This window comes from Eschrichtius robustus, chromosome 18, assembly GCF_028021215.1.
Source record: "Eschrichtius robustus isolate mEscRob2 chromosome 18, mEscRob2.pri, whole genome shotgun sequence".
NCBI lineage: Eukaryota > Metazoa > Chordata > Mammalia > Artiodactyla > Eschrichtiidae > Eschrichtius > Eschrichtius robustus.
The window spans coordinates 52,698,276-52,718,750 of NC_090841.1; the positions used below are offsets into that span (position 1 = coordinate 52,698,276).

Genomic DNA, 20,475 nt, shown 5'->3' on the forward strand with positions numbered 1-20,475 from the left:
CTTGTGAATGGTCTGTTTATATATTCTATTTCTTCCTGGTTCAGTCTCGGAAGGTTGTGCTTTTCCAAGAATTTGTCCATTTCTTCCAGTTTGTCCATTTTATTGGCATATAGTTGCTGTAGTAATCTCTCATGATCCTTTGTATTTCTGCAGTGTCAGTTGTTCTCGTTTTTCATTTCTAATTCTGTTGATTTGAATCTTCTCCCTTTTTTTCTTGATGCGTCTGGCTAATGGTTTATCAATTTTGTTTATCTTCTCAAAGAACCAGCTTTTAGTTTTATTGATCTTTGCTATTGTTTTCTTCATTTCTTTTTCATTTATTTCTGATCTGCTCTCTATGATTTCTTTCCTTCTGCTAACTTTGGGTTTGTTTTGTTCTTCTTTCTCTAATTGTTTTAGGTGTAAGGTTAGGTTGTTTATTTGAGATGTTTCTTGTTTCTTGAGGTAGGATTGTATTGCTATAAACACCCCTCTTACAACTCCTTTTGTTGCATCCCATAGATTTTGGTTTGTTGTGTTTTCATTGCCGTTTGTTTCAAGGTAGTTTTTGTTTTCCTATTTGATTTCTTCAGTGATCTCTTGGTTATTTAGTAGTGTAGTGTTTAGCCTCCATGTGTTTGTATTTTTTACAGTTTTTTTCCTGTAAGTGATATCTAGTCTTATAGCATTGTATCAGAACTGATTCTGGATAGGATTTCAATTTTCTTAAATTTACCAAGGCTTGATTTGTGACCCAAGATATGATCTATCCTGGAGAATGATCCATGAGCACTTGAGAAGAAAGTGTATTCTGTTGTTTTTGGATGTAATGTCCTAAAAATATCAATTAAGTCCATCTTGTCTAATGTGATATTTAAAGCTTGTGTTTCCTTATTTATTTTCATTTTGGATGATCTGTCCATTGGTGAAAGTGGGGTGTTAAAGTCCCCTACTCTGATTGTGTTACTGTCGATTTCCCCTTTTATGGCTGTTAGCATTTGCCTTATGTATTGAGGTGCTCCTATGTTGGGTGCATAAATATTTACAATTGTTATATCTTCTTCTTGGATTGATCCCTTGATCATTATGTAGTGTCCTTCTTTGTCTCTTGTAACAGTCTTTATTTTACAGTCTATTTTGCCTACTATGAGAATTGCTACTCCAGCTTTCTTTTGATTTCCATTTGCATGGAATATCTTTTTCCATCCCCTCCCTTTCAGTCTGTATGTGTCCCTAGGTCTGAAGTGGGTCTCTTGTAGACAGCATATATACAGGTCTTGTTTTTGTATCCATTCAGCCAGTGTATGTCTTTTGGTTGGAGCATTTTATCCATTTACATTTAAGGTAATTATCGATATGTATGTTCCTATTACCATTTTCATAATTGTTTTGGGTTTGTTATTGTAGGTCTTTTCCTCCTCTTGTGTTTCATGCCTAAAGAAGTTCCTTTAGTATTTGTTGTAAAGCTGGTTTGGTGGTGCTGAATTCTCTTAGCTTTTGCTTGTCTGTGAAGGTTTTAATTTCTCCATCGAATCTGAATGAGATCTGCTGGGTAGAGTAATCTTGTTTGTAGGTTTTTCCCTTTCATCACTTTAAATATGTCCTGCCACACCCTTCTGGGTTGCAGAGTTTCTGCTGAAAGATCAGCTGTTAACCTTATGGGGATTCCCTTGTATGTTATTTGTTGCTTTACCCTTTCTGCTTTTAATATTTTTTCTTTGTGTTTAATTTTTGATAGTTTGATTAATATGTGTCTTGGTGTCTTTCTCCTAGGATTTATCCTGTATGGGACTCTCTGCACTTCCTGGACTTGATTAACTATTTCCTTTCCCATATTAGGGAAGTTTTCAACTATAATCTCTTCAAATATTTTCTCAGTCCCTTTCTTTTTCTCTTCTTCTTCTGGGGCCCCTATAATTCGAATGTTGGTGTGTTTAATGTTGTCCCAGAGGTCTCTGAGACTGTCCTCAATTCTTTTCATTATTTTTTCTGTGTTCTCCTCTGCAATAGTTATTTCCACTATTTTATCTTCCAGGTCACTTATCCGTTCTTCTGCCTCATTTATTCTGCTATTGATTCCTTCTAGAGAATTTTAAATTTCATTTATTGTGTTGTTTGTCATTTTTTGTTTGCTCTTTAGTTCTTCTAGGTCCTTGTTAAACATTTGTTGTATCTTGTCCATTCTATAGCCAAGATTTTGGATCATCTTTACTATCATTACTCTGAAATCTTTTTCAGGTAGACTGTCTATTTCCTCTTCATTTGTTTGGTCTGATGGGCTTTTACCTTTCTCCTTCATCTGCTGCATATTTCTCTGTCTTCTCATTTTGCTTAACTTACTGTGTTTGGGGTCTCCTTTTCACAGGCTGCAGGTTTGTAGTTCCTGTTGTTTTTGGTGTCTGCCCCCAGTGGGTAAGGTTGGTTCAGTGGGTTGTGTAGGCTTCCTGGTGCAGGGGACTGGTGCCTGTATTCTGATGGATGAGGCTGGCTCTTGTCATTCTGGTGGACAGGACCACGTCTGGTGGTGTGTTTTGCAGTCTCTGTGAACTTATTATCATTTAGGCAGCCTCTCTGCTAATGGGTGGGGTTGTGTTCCTGTCTTGCTAGTTGTTTGGCATGGGGTGTCCAGCACTGGAGCTTGGTGGTTGTTGAGTGGAGCTGCGTCTTAGCTTTGAGATGGAGATCTCTTGGAGAACTCTCACCAATTGATATTACGAGGGGCCGGGAGGTCTCTGTTGTACCAGTGTCCTGACGTCAGCTCTCCCACTTCAGAGGCTCAGGCCTGACACCTGACCAGAACATCCCGACCCTGCTAGTGTTGGTCTCCTGCAGAGGTGGGGGGCAGCTGTGGCTCACCATGGGGACAAGGACACTGACAGTAGAAGGTCAGGGAAGCAGTCTTTGTCATGAGGCCTCCCAGAGTCCTCCAATAGCCCCACCAAAGATCCTGTAGCCTGGGCTTAATTAAATTTAAAACATGTTTAAAAAACGTTTGCCTTCCTGCAGAAAAGGACTTTTCTAATATATGCAAAGTAGATGGCTGCATGTTCCCACACTGCTGAAGAAAACCCAAAACCAGAAAACCAAATAACAAACATTCATGCCATTGTTGAATCACATGGAAATCTCATGGGGTAAATTGGAATAATGATTGTTTGTACTGACAAACTTTTTTCTTTTCACCATGCTCTTTCAAGTGGTGACTGGTTAAAATAAATGCATAGTTGTGTTTTTATGCCCAAAGTAAAATGAATTAACCTTGCCAAACATTGTGAGCTCTTTCATGTCTGCCTTATTTAATGCCTACTAAATACTATGTTAACTTCTCACGTGACTTGATTTTGTTCTTTCTCTTCAGAGATGAAAATTATGGTAGGGTGGTACTCCATAGACGTAACTCCCATGATGCCTCGGACAGGTGGGTGTTTCAGATGAGTTACTCATTAGCAGAAACACAAAGACAGTCATTTTTGAGAGTAGACTTGTTCAAGACAGGCTGAATATTTGTGGCTAGCCTCAGGCTTTCCCTGACATTCTGGGCACGTGAAGGAGAATCTGTGATATCATCAGGGGTATTTACAGGGCAAACTGTGCTTTTCCAGCTTTATGCTTCCAGAATACAGCTTGGAGGTGTAGAATAATCAATCCACTGCCTACCCTACCAAGGTGGCCCTCCTGACAGGAAAGGGAAAGGGCTCCCACAGAAACATAGGATATTTCTGAGCCTTAGAGAAAGGAACACTAAAAGCAAAACAACAGCTAAGTTCACTTGCTTTATGGGACAGTACATTTCTTTTCAAAAACTCCTAGGCTTGTGGAAAACCACTAAATGATACTCAATGGCAAATAGACTGACAAATGCAAATTAGTAGGAAAATTCAAACAAAACTCGTAAGCGCAATGATGTAAATAATCTAATATTGATGAAATAAATAGATAATATTCTTACTAAAGTACATTTACAGTCACACACATACAAACAACCACACCCATCAGAAGAACTTAACTATTTCTCAGACACAAGTTTTATCTGGTCCAGTAGCCAGTGTCTTCCACCAAGACATACTTAGTGATTGTCTTTCATGGTGGGGACTTTAAAAAGTTAAGTAGACACTTTGAATATGTCTATTTTGGAATTTTTATCTGTGAATTTTTCTGAACCATTTAAAAATAGTTCATAATTTTGATGTATTCTCAGGGTCCTGAGTTTACCCCCCTCTACACAAAGTATCTGATTGGTTTTTGGGTTTCCAGCCTTAGCTCATCCAGTTGACTGTTCTGTGATTTGGCAGGCTCTCTCCATGCCCTCTCCTTGGTCTTCATGATTTTGAAGCTTAACATCCTTGTTCTCTGTTGGCCCTCAACTCACCAAACAAAGGGAACCTAATCATCTGAATCCAGGCACCAGTGAAAAATGCCCCCTCCATTTTATTTGCCTTTCTCTGCAACTATTAAAGAACAAACATACTTGTTGTGAAGTGTGACCAGGCAAACTAAGCTTCGTGCTCTTTGTGTGTTTCGGAATAATGGGACCTTAATGCCGTCTATGCTTACTTTATATTTTAAACTCTATTGGTTACCTGAACCCTTCCTGTTACTGGACAGCATTTTGGCTAAAGCACATCGAGCTTTTATTCTAAGTAACAAAAATCTGCAAGGCTGAGACATTTCCCCTTTGACCCCTTGACTTGCGTCTCAAATGACATCTTCCTAAAAGGTAGTGTAGGTTATTTTTCTCCTTGCATTTGCTCAAATGGATGCCCATGTGACACTTTTCTACCCTTTTGCAGAGGCTGTGTCCACTTTGATGTTCACCCAATACCACGTTGGAGCACCTACTGTGCGCTGACATTGTGCCAGGTGCTGGGAACACAAAGATACATAAGACACCAGTCTTGACCTTAAGGAACTCTCACATTTCATGGAAAAAGATGAATACATAAGCACAAATACTCAAATTTACCGTGGAAAGTGCTTGTGGAAGTGTGTGCCAGTGCTATGGGAAGGAGCGGAGGGAGTGGCTAACTTTGCCTGAATGAGTGGGAGACCTCACTGAGGAAGTGGTCGTTAAGAGGCGCTTCCAGCAGAAGCAATAATATGTCCAAGAGTTCCACACGAGCAGAGACTGAAAATACAGGAAAAGGAAAATAAATAATAGTCTCATCACCCTAGAAAACAAGCTTCCTAGTGTGCACAAACTAGGACATTTTACTGTCCTTCCTCTGCCTGATCATTAAAACATGTCACATGAGGCAGAAGGCAAAAATAGTACCTGTGGAGATGCCCTGTGTGAGCCAGTCACTATTCTAAAGTCTGGGGACAAAACAAAATCCCTGCTTTCCTAGAACTTGCTTCCTAGTTGAAGGTGGAGGAGGGAGAGACTGAAAATAAACAAACACAATATAATATGTCATGTGGTGATAAGTGCCTGGAAGAATAAAGCCGCTAATGAGACATAAAACAATAGCATCTGCAAAAGGGGCTGTTTTCTGGAAGGGGGTCACATGGCCCTGCAGCACCTATCTGCACTCATGTGTTACACCTGCTGATGAACCACACTATGATTTCACTCTGAGTTTCTTTAAAAATGTGGGGAATTGCATTAGGCTTTGTTTTAACCTTATTCTTGCTTTAACTGACACTATTCCTTCTACCTCTGTTTGTTCATGTCTATTTATCCTCCAAGATCCAGCTCAACCTGCACCTCATCCAGAAAGCCTTCTGTGATCCCCACCTCTATAAATAAGCTTTCTCAGCTTCAAACTTCCTTGCACTTGACCTGAACCTTTTCTACGACATTAACCACTTGTTGCACTTGGACGTGTGTCTGATTTGTCCCTCTAGCTCTGTGTGTGTAGGGTTTATAGATAATTCATTCTCGACTTCCTCACAGTCATCAGCACAGTATATCGTTTACCTCCAAATATTTGCTTAATAAAGATATACTACATCAAGTTAAAAATTACATGTTAAATAGTATACTGTTTTAGTACTTTTTCTGATTCAATATGTTTGATCTGTCAGCTTCAAGTGATGCTTTGAAATGCAAACTGTAAATCATAGTATAATTCTCCAAAGAGCTTGCTTTCCCTGTATCACAGGGTTATATAAAGCATTAAAGGCTTTTTTTTTTTTGCTGATTGATCAGTCTGATCAAGATATTTCCACTGCTTTGATGATCATCGTTCCTACTATTGGGCCTTCTATCTTCTTTTCCCTTATTTTCTTGTCTTCTCCCCACTCCCTTTTTTTTTCTACTTATCTGTCCGCCTTAACTCTCTTGCCTCTGTCTCTCCTCTCCCTTCTCCCGGTCTCCCCTCTCTTCTCCTATCCTTGCCATCCAGCCTTTCTCTATTCCCCCACTGTCTTCTTTTCATTTCTTTCCAGTGTCTCCCGTTTCTCTTTTCCTTTTTTTCTCCTCTCTCCCTCCCTCTTTTCTGCCAGCAAGGTCTATCCTCTCAACCCTGTCCACGGTGCTGAACTTATAATAAAGCAACTTGTATGTAGCTGTTGTGCTGGCTTATGGCTCTGCTGAAACTCCGCAAACAAAATATAGCTGATTATAAGGGACTGAGTTCCTATTACGTAAAAATCAACAACATTGAAAACACTACATATTAGTTATTCACCATTTTGCATGTTGTGTTGCTTGTTTTACATATCCTTATCACCAATTTGAATGTGTTACATTGTAATTAGAATAATTGGACCTAGAGAAGAATTCTTTTATTAGCATGGGGAATTGGGTTTGCTATATTTTATCCTATCCAAGTCAAAGCCTGGGAAGATTTCGGTACTCCAAATCTGTAACATGTACATCTCCTACCCAAATAGGACAAAATTTACCAAATCCATGATAAGTTTTATAAACTATTTTTTGTAATTTATTTGATCTTTCTATAATTATTTTTTGCTACAGGAAAACAAACGAGAGGAATGAGCCAAAAGCCACAGTCAGTTGGTACAGATCTGATGACACTTTGGACAGGTAAGGTGTTTTGAACCACGCAAGCGGGATGCGTAACATATGTTAAATCCAGTTTCTTATAAAGCATGAGACATTTAAATGTTTACCAAAGTAAGTTTTGAACCATGATATTTTATCTCCAGGGACAGAAGGACTATGAAGATTGAATTATCTTCTTCTTCAAAACTCACAGAATCTTGACCTGATATGCCATTTTCCTAAAATCTTGCTAGTAGTAGATCAATAGGAAAAATTCGGAAGAAACTGGTTTGAATATAGGTGGAGTGGGCACTGCATGTGGTCTGTTCAGCTTTAAATGGAGAATATAGTTTTTTTGTGTGTGAGTAGCCAGTTCTTGTTCTAACTTTAGTCTTTCCATCCCAGAGGCAGAGAAACAGCAGTTTCTGTATAATTACCTTATGGAGAGACTGTACATTTTAATAATACAGTAGTTTTGATCTGCTCTAGGATAAAGACATTAGCTCTTTACTTTAGAAAGTGAAACTACTCTTTCGGCAGTGGAGTCACCATATGGCTGTGGAATGAGTCATTGTGTTATGCCTGTTATTGGCTCAGTCTTAGACAGAGGGAAAAGAAGGGCTCATCCCTATATAGAAAATTGAGGAATATCTATTCAAGTTGAAGTGTAAATGCTACAAGTCACATTTTAATTTTATATTTGGTAGAGGTGCTTATTAGGCATAAGTAAAGAACAAAGTTAACATGTTATTTGGAATCTAGACATAGTGAATACCTGAGGCCATTTAGAGTTGAAGCTACTCCCTGTAGCTAAAGATGTGCTGCTTTTGGAGACAAACATGCCACCCGCTACAATTGAGGCACATATGCTGAAACTTATGGCGTCTAATAGATTCTATATTCACACCATGCCTGTGCCAATTAATACAGCAAATGCATGCACTTCTGCACTCTTCATAGCTTTTTAAAAAAAATAATTTAATTGATTTGTTAAAATCCATCAAAATTAATAGTCTCTACTTTTTGAAAGATACTGTTAAGAGATAAAAATCAAACCAAAGACAAGGAGAAAATATTTGCAAATCATATATCTGATTAAAAAAAACCCACACTTGTATCCAGAGTTTATAAAGAACTCTGCAAATAAGAGAGAAGCACTTCCAAACGGCAGCGTAAGGACCTCCAAATATCCACTCCTCCAGAAAAGTATTAACACTAGAAAAAACTGTCAAAGTCAACTTTTTCAGAACTCTGGAAATTAACCAAAGGCCTGAAACAATTTGCTAAGTGTTTATTCAAGAAAAAGAGTTGGCAGTCAGTAAGAATTGCCACATTTTAAAGCTTCCTATTCACCTATTCCTCTCCCCAGCTCCATGGTAGCCTTGAAAACCAGCAGTCTTGGAACAACAGTAGCTTCTTCATAGCTTTTTAAGTCAATCTCCCCAATAGCAGACAATCAGCCCTGGTATCCCTAAGGAGGTGACTTCTCTCTTGTAATTAACAACCTTGACAAAAATCAGTTTGTGAGAGGAGTCATAGTACCTCTGCCCATTCACCTTGGCCTTGCAGGCTGTCCTATTACACTGCTAATTGAGGACCGAAACCCTACTTCTAGGAATGTATTTGCAAGTGAGATAATTATGTCTCAAGAAAGGTAAATATGTGGGAGACCTAAGGCTTTGTAGGCTGTGTGTCTGAAAGCTTTTTCAGGCCAGTCAAGATAGAGCCTTGGAACTTAGCGATACACTAGACCAGGCCTCACAGGCAAGCTAATTGAGTCATTCTCAGCCTCAGCGACAAATTAGAATTTCCTAGAGAGCTTTTTAACTGCCGATACCTTGGTCCCACCAGCTCTCATCCCCCAAATTCTAATTTAATTAGTCTGAGGTAGGACTCGGACATTTTTTAAAGCTTAGAAAGTGATTCTGATGTGCAGCCAAAATTCAGAGCCACCAACCTAGCCCAAACCTTCATTTTGTAAACTAGAAAATGAGGCCAGAGATTCCCTGCTTTATTTACACAGAGGTTTAGCGGCGCGTGTTTGGAAGAAGTATCCTGTCAGCTCCTTCCACAGGTAGTATCTGTCTCCCAAGAGTGAGCTACATCTCTGTAAGTGTGGAAACAGATGTGAGGGAGAGAACACAGGAGTCGGTAAAGAAAGGCAAGTCCTCATAACAGGAGTCAGACTCCTATCATGCAGGCCACTCCAAGTGCAAGAGGTGAAATAATTTGGGGAGGTAGATGATCAAATGTATCAGGTGTATGAGGATGTGTGCCATTTCAATACTAACGCATATAATAAATGAGTAGGAGAAAAGTACTCACTTTACATTTGAAGAGTTCCCTTTTAAAATATACATCTGTTGGTAAAAATATGAAGTGTTCTAAAGAAATATAAGTAAATAATTGTGTACATGCATACACGAGGGCGCAAACCCTGAAGGTGGTTTCTTGAGTAATTTGGAAAACCTAGGTTAAGGAGCCCTCTAGTGTTCCGTTATGGAAGTGTAACTTTTCCTTTGGTTGGATCCTGCTGCTAGTTATATTGTTTAGGTATTTCCTGTCTCTTAAGACTGACTCCTATTAATCTCATATCACAACTTGGCAGAAAATTAGTTTCTAAGAGAAGTACAAAGTTAATCTCCCTAAGTAATAAGAAATTGATGAATGCATTGGAATGATGGTTTAGCGTTCTCTCCAGTATTGTTTATACACTGATTCCCCTAGTGGAGTGAAAGAGATAGTGGAGGTGAAAAATAACAACTGAAGAAAGACATGTTGATCATGAATTTTGGAACAATTACACTACAGAACCAGGTGTACGACACTGGGGCCTACTGGGAAGGCTTTGGAGATAGACTACTTCCTGGCTGTGTGGCCAAGAGAAAGCCACCCACCTTCTCTGAGACTCCATTTCTTCATCTATAAAGCGAAAATAATTACACCTACCTTGTAGGGATGTTCTGAAGAGTAGAGGCAATTGTATAAGATGAGTGGCAAAGAGTAGTAAGTAGCTATTTTTATTATTACATGCAGTATTGCCCACATAGATCAACACAGTAGAATTTTGATTAACTTCATTTAATTGTAACCTCAGAACTCTCCTTTATTTAAACCTTGAAGGTGTTTGAAATTAACGCTCTGTTTTCTTTTGACAGATTGTCATTTTCAGTGTACCAGAGTAGCTATTTCCCAAGATTATTTTTATTTTATATGAGGATCTCACAGACAGCTGTAAACGTTGAGTAGTTTCCACAGAACATTTAAGGTTTAGGATTACCTGACATCTTATGGTATTCACAGTGGTTTACTGCAGAGCCCTTTAAATATAAACACATCAGAGGCTCAGTAGCAATTAGTGCAGGGGATATACTTATAGTCTTTGGCCTAATGATCACCTGAGAGATCATCATGAGTTTTTAATACTTGGATTCATTCTGTACAAGTTAATACCTGTATTGTGAACAGTCTATTGAGAATATGGAGCTCTGGAGGATTCCAACCTTTCTTCCTTTTTACATTCAAGAATTATCAGTTTGTGGCATTACATGCCATAAACAGAAACTATTTGGGGTTGACTCATAGAATTTTAACGATTAGAGTTATTTACCCAATGTTTTAGTTACGTATGTCAAAGTGACATCTAGGAATTGAAATCATTTTAAAGCTATGACAATTAAGCCATATTTTTCTATCATGATTTTTTTTTTTTTAGAACAAGGCAAGGTTAGTGTCCTTCTTCCCAGGAACAGTTTATAAAGCCCTGTACTAAAGTGGATGATAAAAGTGAAAGTTTAGAGAAAGTTAGAGTAGACCCATAGTATGGGATCAACAGAAGAATCTTGCTGATCTTTTGTTTTCTGGAGCCTAATTTTGCCACATCCTAGCTTTGTGCAAGCCTGCAGAATGCTCCAGAAGACAGCCCCACATCTCAGGAAGAGCTTTCCTATCTGGTGTGTTCTTTCTGGCGGGAAGGGACAGAACAGGGGTTGCAGTTGTGAGATCCCACCACTGGCATGCAGACTACAGGATTCCTAATTTGTCTTATGACCCAAAGGACAGACAAACACACCTTTTCCAGAACTACCTTCCTTGTGGAGACCTGAGTTTAGAGGGTTTAAAACCTCTGATGGTCCGCAGGGCCTATTTACAAAATGTGTTAGTCAGTGTAAACAGATTTGCCCGGGTAGAGCAACTCTTGTAACAAGTTCCTTCTCCTGCCTCCAAATCTTGGTCCATTAACCCAATAGAAGATTACTGCTCACTCTCCTCAGATTGGCTGGAAAATTAGGGGATGACCCTGTTCCCTGGAATGACTCAGGGACCTAGGTTCTTTCCTAGGTTTTAATGCTGCCATCTTCAACCCATGGGCATCAAAACCATAGCAGATGGGGAAGAAAGAGCATGGAGGATCACACAAGAGGTTTTATGATGGGTTTGGGAGTCATGAATAATATTTCTGCCCACATTTTTTAGTTTAGAACGCAATCATATGGTCCCAAGTTAATTGTAATGAAGATTGGGAAATATGGTCTTCCTGTGTGCTCAGAAGGAAAATAAAGAGTTTGACAAGCATATAGCATTGTCTATGCCACAAAACATTTTTTAAAAATTGCTTAAGTTTTCCATTGGTTCCTTTTAGCGACATAGGAAGTACTGTCATTGGCTAGATATATTATTAAACAATAATGAATATGAAATAGTTAATGAGTTAAATGTTCAAATGAGTCAGAAAGGCTAGTTGAAAAACATAAACTTTAAAAGTTGCAAACTGTGTCAAAATTGCCTCATAAATAGATTTTGTTGTAAGTAGCTTTTTTTTAAATTGCAAAATTTTCTAACATGTAACACCTGAAAAGCAATTGTTTTTACCAGAGAAAGTTTCTGTTGTGAAGTGATTATAGCATGAACGAGGTCCAAAGGGAGTTTAATAATCTATATGTTCATCCAGACTTTTGTCTTATTTCTTTATAAAGGACCTCAGACAGAAATGATGCTGCTAAAACATATAAGGCCAATACCCTGGATAACCGACTAACCAATAGGTACCAGTATCTACTAACTTTGGGAAAGGCTCAAGTAATACAATATTTTTCTAAACGTTACTTATTTACTTGCTATTAAGTAGGATTCTTCAATCCTGCTTACTATCTTTCTGAGTTCTCATCCTCTATTTTTTTTTCACACAAATAATTCTGGCATAAAAACGTTACTCCTGCTCATGGTTAAAGAAAAATAAAATCTTACTTCTGGCTTCAAAGTCAAGTGAGTTCATTGCTTCAGGCCATCATTCTTACCACATTTATGTTTCTGTTTAAGTTATCCTGGTGGCAAGATTATGAAATACATGTAACCGTCAATTTGACATTCCTATTGTTAAAGAAAATTACTGAACCCAGCAAACAAAAACACGGGGCTTAAAAGATAATGAATTTTCTAAAGAAAAAAAAATTCTTTTGGAATCTAATACACAAAAGGTAAAAAAATCATGAGATCAAGTTTTCAAATTTATTCAAATACTGATGCTTTCTCTTTCTTTCTCACAAATAATGTTAACTTTTAATAATAGTAACTCTAAATTCATGGACAATTGCAAATTGATGCAAGAATTCATTCTTTGTTGCTGCTCAAACTTTGCCTTCTTTTTTTCTTACCAGAAACACGTCCACGTTTCGGTCACCAGAAGAGACAAAGATGTATGTACTTTTCTAACTGACGTTACATTTTAAGAATAAAGTGTATTTCTTCCTATGTGTCCAAGAAAAATCAGGATATACTGCCCTCAGACCAAAGTTTCATTGTAGTTCAGCCATGCCCCCATAGCTTTGGCAGAGTTGAATAGTAGAAATATTGAAATGCTCCACAAAATTTCAAGTGTTTTCTGTCTGGACTTTTACACAGAAGGACTTCTCCTCTAACCGAACACCAAAGCTTAAGTCATTCTTTTTCTTCTTTTCTTTTTTTAAAATCTAGAACCTTTTAATTTTTTCCCTATTCCTATGGCAATTCTTTCTTCTTGCACTTTTCACTTGCTCCCAAAACACCCATCGTATCTACAATACAACTTAGTCATGAAATCATGGCTTTGCTAACAATCTATGTAGACAAAATACATTTTCCCTGTACTAACAGTGGTTATAAACTACCAAACTAGGTAGATTTTTGAAAACTTAGTTAGTTTTTAAATTTGTATTTACAAATAAAGTAATTTTCACACTGGACTGCACCTCCAGTAGTTGAAAAAGGCCTGAGTGACTTCCATTTTTTTTTGAGGGTCTGCATATATTAATAAATGCTAAATAGAGATTTAAAACGGTATGATTTTTAAATGTTTTCTTAAACAAACTAATGCTTTTAATGCAAAAAATTGCAATATGATTCTGTTAGTCACAACATATACAGGATCAAAAAATACATGTAGGAATCCATAGGACATTGGAATTGATTGGTCTGGGTTTCAGACACACCATGTCATATAATGAATTGACTTCTTCATTCAGTTCCTTCGGTTTTAATTATTTGGATGATAGCCTGGCAATTTGTAAAATGGTAAACTAAGGAAGAACTTTTTCTGTTGTTGCTCTTTCATGCTCAAGTGAAATATTTTGTGATGGATTCAGAGCAGGTGGGAATACGAGTAGATTATAAGACTTTTCAAAGGTGCGGTAGAGTGGAAAAGCGTCAGGAATGTGATCATTGTTTGTTCTTGTGATGAAACAGGCAACCTGGAGGTCTGTTCAGTGCAAATGCCACCAACACCCCAGCTTCCAACTCTGCTACTACTCCTGTAAAGAAAAAAAGGTATGATGGGCTCGTTGGGACTACCTCTTGCTGCAGTTCCGTAAGGGATTATTCTTTATTAATTTCTGAACCAAATCATCCACCAAGGCCCCCAGGCAGTGTCCAGAAGTTGCTCTGCCCTTCCTCATTATTCCCTCCTCCCCTTCCCAGGGATCCAGTGCCTACTGACGACTCCTGTCCTCAAACCTCAGTCCTTTCCCTACCACCCACCATCTCCCTTTCAAATATGCCAGCTTTTTTCCCCCAATTTTATTGAGAAATAACTGACATACAACACTGTGTATGTTTAAGGTGTACAGTGTGATGGTTTGATTTACACATATTGTGAAGTGATCACCCCAATAGGTTTAACTGATATCCACCTATCATCTCATATAACATCCTTATGTCAATAAAAAGAAAAGAAAAAAATTCTCCTTTTGATGAGAACTCTTAGGATCTATTCTCTTAACAACTTTCCTATATATCATACAGGAGCGTTAACTATAGTCATCATGTTATACTTTACATCCCTAGAACTTATTTATCTTATAACTCCATTGTCCTTTGTTGAATGATATTTTAAATGGATATAAAATAAATGGGTCTAAAGGGCAAAAATCCCAAAAAGGTAAGTTTGTACCTTTTGCCCACCTTCCTCCAATCCACCTGATTCCCCTGCCTCTGGTGACCACAAATCTGATCTCTTTTTCAAGTATGCTGTCTTAGGGCCTTGAATAACTAGGTAATGTTTTGATGATGGAGCTCAGATATTAAAGGGCAAGCTACTTCAGGTAATACATTTTAACAGAGTGCTACTACAGGGAGTTCCTGCCCTGTGTGTCATAACTGCAGTGTGGCCATGTGTCACCATGCTCCTGAAACCAACCTGCGTCTTGGATGCCTCTGCTGCTCTGTGCATTGTGCTACTTCCAAGTACAGAGTCAAAGGCCACGTCTTGAGGCCTCAGTCTGTGTTCTTGTGGTCATTCCTCTTTCAGCTTCCCCTGCGTGGCCTCCCATTTTTGCCTGTGCTAATAAGTTCCATTTATCTAGTAGGCATGGAGGAGGAGCTAGACCTTTGGTGGTGCAATATTCTTCATGTGACAAAATGTGATGGTGGAAGTGAGTTTTGCATGTTGAAGAGAACACTGTGCCGGTGAATCACGATGCAGATGGAAAACAAGCATTCGTGAACCTCAGTGCTTTTGAAATTTTCTTATTTTCTTTGCCTGCTCCTAGGACTATGTCTGGTATAGGGTAGCTGCTCAGTGTTTGTTGATGGGCTGTCTGACGGTCATGGTGCTGCTATAGTCCTCCTGGAGAGAAATGACTGATTCTCTCTATTTTCTCCTGCAGTCGGAATTTTGGTTGTATCAACAGTCTCAGAAACTACGATCACCTTTCTCTTAGACCCAAATTTCATATCCCCGCCCCACCCGATTCTTTGTCTGTTGAGAAAGTTTGGAAGGGAAACTTAAGGTCAGTTAGTTCAATCTCCTACCCAGTGCAAGAATCTTTCCTCTGACAGGTTAGGCATAATTCAGGACCACTGAAGCCAGCAATATGACTCTCACTTTTGTGATATGCCTTGACTAGCTCTCAGGGATTGCAATGAGCTGAAATCTGCTTTGATTTACTCCCATCCCACCTTAGTTCAGTCCTGCGATGCCTCAGAGAATAGATCAGCTTCAAGAATTTAAAGGACTCTCCTGTCCTTATCCCTTACTTTCCTTCTCTAGGCTATATTACTGTCCTCTGAACAGCTTCATTTTTGATCCTTAACTTAGTCTTTTTGACAGAGTCCTTAGCTATCTCTACCAATTAAAATTATGTCCTGGTAATGTGAAGACATCTTTCTAATTGGATATATATGTGTGTGTATATATATATACACACACACACACACACATATATATATATATATATATATATATGCATCTATATAAAACTGAGGTTAGCATTGCTGTTCATTTATATTTTCAATATTCTTACTTGTCAGAGTGTCCTATCATACAGTTTTTCTTTAAAACCGTATTTTGAGTAGAGCATAAGATTGTTGTTATTTTTATTATGAAATGTTTCAGAAATGCAGAAAAATAAAGATAAAGAGAGGTGTTTTGATGATAAGCAACCATGAACTTACCATCTAGATTCAACAAAAGTTATTATTTTCCAGATTTCCTTCAGACTTTTTTTTTTTAACATCTTTATTGGAGTATAATTGCTTTACAATGGTGTGTTTGTTTCTGCTTTATAACAAAGTGAATCAGCTATACATATACATATATCCCCATATCTCTTCCCTCTTGTGTCTCCCTCCTTCCCACCCTCCCTATCCCACCCCTCTAGGTGGTCACAAAGCACCGAGCTGATCTCCCTGTGCTATGCGGCTGCTTCCCACTAGTTATCGGTTTTACACTGGGTAGTGTATACATGTCCATGCCACTTTCTCACTTTGTCCCAGCTTACCCTTCCCCCTCCCCATGTCCTCAAGTCCATTCTCTAGTAGGTCTGCGTCTTTATTCCCGTCCTGCCCATAGGTTCTTCATGACCATCTTTTTTTTTTGATTCCATATATATGTGTTAGCATACGGTATATGTTTTTGTCTTTCTGACTTAACTTCACTCTGTATGACTGACTCTAGGTCCATCCACCTCACTACAAATAACTCAATTTCGTTTCTTTTTATGGCTGAGTAATACTCCACTGTATATATGTGCCACATCTTCTTTATCCATTCATCTGTCGATGGACACTTAGGTTGCTTCCATGTCCTGGCTATTGTAAATAGAGCTGCAATGAACATTGTGGTACATGATTCTTTTTGAATTACGGTTTTCTCAGGGTATATGCCCAGTAGTGGGATTGCTGGGTCATATGGTAGTTCTATTTTTAGTTTTTTAAGGAACCTCCATACTGTTCTCATAGTGGCTGTATCAATTAACATTCCCACCAACAGTGCAAGAGGGTTCCCTTTTCTCCACACCCTCTCCAGCATGTATTGTTTGTACATTTTTTGATGATGGCCATTCTGACTGGTGTGAGATGATATCTCATTGTAGTTTTGATTTGCATTTCTCTAATGATTAATGATGTTGAGCATTCTTTCATGTGTTTGTTGGCAATCTGTATATCTTCTCTGGAGAAATGTCTATTTAGGTCTTCTGCCCATTTTTGGATTTGGTTGTTTTTTTGATGTTGAGTTGCATGAGCTGCTTGTAAATTTTGGATATTAATCCTTTGTCAGTTGCTTCATTGGCAAATATTTTCTCCCATTCTGAGGGTTGTCTTTTGGTCTTGTTTATGGTTTCCTTTGCTGTGCGAAAGCTTTTAAGTTTCATTAGGTCCCATTTGTTTATTTTTGTTTTAATTTCCATTTCTCTAGGAGGTGGGTCAAGAAGGATCTTGCTGTGATTTATGTCATAAAGTGTTCTGCCTATGTTTTCCTCTAAGAGTTTTATAGTGTCTGGCCTTACATTTAGGTCTTTAATCCATTTTGAGTTTATTTTTGTGTATGGTGTTAAGGAGTGTTCTAATTGCATTCTTTTACATGTAGCTGTCCAGTTTTCCCAGCACCACTTATTGAAGAGGCTGTCTTTTCTCCATTGTATATTCTTGCCTCCTTTACCAAAAATTAGGTGACCATATGTGCGTGGGTTTATCTCTGGGCTTTCTATCTGGTTCCATTGATTTATATTTCTGTTCTTGTGCTGGTACCGTACTGTCTTGATTACTGTAGCTTTGTAGTATAGCTGAAGTCCAGGAGCCTGATTCCTCCAGCTCCATTTTTCTTTCTCAAGGTTGCTTTGACTATTCGGAGTCTTTTGTGTTTCCATACAAATTGTGAAATTTTTTGTTCTAGGTTTGTTCTAGGTCTGAAAAATGCCATTGGTAGTTTGATAGGGATTGCATTGAATCTGTAGATTGCTTTGGGTAGTAGAGTCATTTTCACAATGTTGATTCTTCCAGTTCAGAAACATGGTATATCTCTCCATCTGTTTGTATCATCTTTAATTTCTTTCATCAGTGTCTTATAGTTTTCTGCATACAGGTCTTTTGTCTCCTTAGGTAGGTTTATTCCTAGGTATTTTATTCTTTTTGTTGCAATGGTAAATGGTAGTGTTTCCTTAATTTCACTTTCAGATTTTTCATCATTAGTGTATAGGAATGCAAGAGATTTGTGTGCATTAACTTTGTATCCTGCTACTTTACCAAATTCATTGATTAGCTCTAATAGTTTTCTTGTAGCATCTTTAGGATTCTCTATGTATAGTATCATGTCATCTGCAAACAGTGACTGCTTTACTTCTTTTCTGATATGGATTCCTTTTATTTCTTTTTCTTCTCTGATTGCTGTGGCTAAAACTTCCAAAACTATGTTGAATAATAGTGGTGAGAGTGGGCAACCTTGTCTTGTTCCTGATCTTAGTGGAAATAGTTTCAGTTTTTTACCATTGAGGAGGTGTTGGCTGTGAGTTTCTCATATATGACCTTTATTATGTTGAGGTAAGTTCCCTCTATGCCTACTTTCTGGAGGGTTTTTATCATAAATGGGTGTTGAATTTTGTCAAAAGCTTTTTCTGCCTCTATTGAGATGATCATATGGTTTTTAGTCTTCAGTTTATTAATATTGTTTATCACATTGATTGATTTGCATATATTGAAGAATCCTTGCATTCCTGGGATAAACCCCACTTGATCATGGTGTATGATCCTTTTAATGTGCTATTGCATTCTGTTTGCGAGTATTTTGTTGAGGATTTTTGCATCCATGTTCCTCAGTGATACTGACCTGTAGTTTTCTTTCTTTGCGACATCTTTGTGTTGTTTTGGTATCAGGGTGATGGTGGCCTCGTAGAATGAGTTTAGGAATGTTCCTCCCTCTGCTATATTTTGGAAGAGTTTGAGAAGGATAGGTGTTAGCTCTTCTGTAAATGTTTGATAGAATTCGCCTGTGAAGCCATCTGGTCCTGGGCTTTTGTTTGTTGGAAGATTTTTAATCAGTTTCAATTTCAGTGCTTGTGACTGGTCTGTTTATATATTCTATTTCTTCCTGGTTCAGTCTTGGAAGGTTGTGCTTTTCTAAGAATTTGTCCATTTCTTCCAGGTTGTCCATTTTATTGGCATATAGTTGCTTGTAGTAATCTCTCATGATCCTTTGTATTTCTGCAGTGTCAGTTGTTACTTCTCCTTTTTCACGTCTAATTCTGTTGATTTGAGTCTTCTCCCTTTTTTTCTTGATGAGTGTGGCTAATAGGTTATCAATTTTGTTTATCTTCTCAAAGAACCAGCTTTTAGTTTTATTGATCTTTGCTACTGTTTCCTTCATTTCTTTTTCATTTTTTTCTCATCTGATCTTTATGATTTCTTTCCTTCTGCTAACTTTGGGGATTTTTGGTCTTCTTTCTCTAATTGCTTTAAGTGTACAGTTAGGTTGTTTATTTGAGAAGTTTCTTGTTTCTTAAGGTAGGATTGTATTGCTATAAACTTCCTTCTTAGAACTGCTTTTGCTGCATCCCATAGGTTTTGGGTCGCTGTGTTTTCATTGTCATTTGTTTCTAGGTATTTTTTGATATCCTCTTTGATTTCTTCAGTGATCTCGGTTATCTAGTAGTGTATTGTTTAGCCTCCATGTGTTTGTATTTTTTACAGATTTGTTCCTGTAACTGATATCTAGTCTCACAGCATTGTGGTCGGAAAAGATAATTGATACGATTTCAATTTTCTTAAATTTGCCAAGGCTTGATTTGTGACCCAAGATATGATCTATCCTGGAGAATGTTCCATGAGCACTTGAGAAGAAATTGTATTCTGTTGTATTTGGATGGGTTGTCCTCTAAATAACAATTAAGTCCATCTTGTTTAATGCATCATTTAAAGCTTGTGTTTCCTTATTTATTTTCATTTTGGATGATCTGTCCATTGGTGAAAGTGGGGTGTTAAGTCCCCTACTATGATTGTGTTACTGTCGATTTCTCCTTTTATGACTGTTAGCATTTGCCTTATGTATTGAGGTGCTCCTATGTTGGGTGCCTAAATATTTACAGTTGTTATATCTTCTTCTTGGATCGATCCCTTGATCATTATGTAGTGTCCTTCTTTGTCTCTTGTAATAGTCTTTATTTTAAAGTCTATTTTGTCTGATATGAGAATTGCTACTCCAGCTTTCTTTTGATTTCCATTTGCATGGAATATCTTTTTCCATCCCCTCACTTTCAGTCTGTATGTGTCCCTAAGTTTGAAGTGGGTCTCTTGTAGACAGCATATATACTGGTCTTGTTTTTGTATCCATTCAGCCAGTGTATGTCTTTTGGTTGGAGCATTTAAACCATTTACATTTAAGGTAATTATCAGTATGTATGTTCCTATTACCATTTTCTTAATTGTTTTTGGTTTTTATTTTAGGTAAAAATTTTCCTTCTCTTGTGTTTCCTGCCTGAAGAAGTTCCTTTAGCATTTGTTGTAAAGCTGGTTTGGTGGTGCTGAATTCTCTTAACTTTTGCTTGTCTGCAAAGCTTTTAATTTCTCTGTGGAATCTGAATGAGATCCTTGCTGTGTAGGGTAATCTTGGTTCTTCCCTTTCATCACTTTAAATATGTCCTGCCACACCCTTCTGGCTTGCAGATTTTCTGCTGAAAGATCAGCTGTTAACCTTATGAGGATTCTCTTGTATGTTATTTGTTGTTTTTCCCTTGCTGCTTTTAATATTTTTTCTTTGTATTTAATTTTTGATAATTTGATTAATATGTGTCTTGGCATGTTTCTCC

At 37.8% G+C, this 20,475-nt stretch overlaps 1 protein-coding gene across 1 annotated transcript in view; it reads left to right on the forward strand.

Annotated features, from left to right (window-relative positions):
• The window catches only part of SCEL (sciellin), a 329,317-nt gene that overhangs the window by 220,172 nt on the left and 88,670 nt on the right, over positions 1-20,475 (forward strand). Inside the window, 5 exon segments of the mRNA XM_068526475.1 lie at positions 3,338-3,397; positions 6,899-6,967; positions 11,902-11,970; positions 12,583-12,621; positions 13,646-13,726. Coding sequence (XP_068382576.1) covers positions 3,338-3,397; positions 6,899-6,967; positions 11,902-11,970; positions 12,583-12,621; positions 13,646-13,726 — 318 coding nt within the window.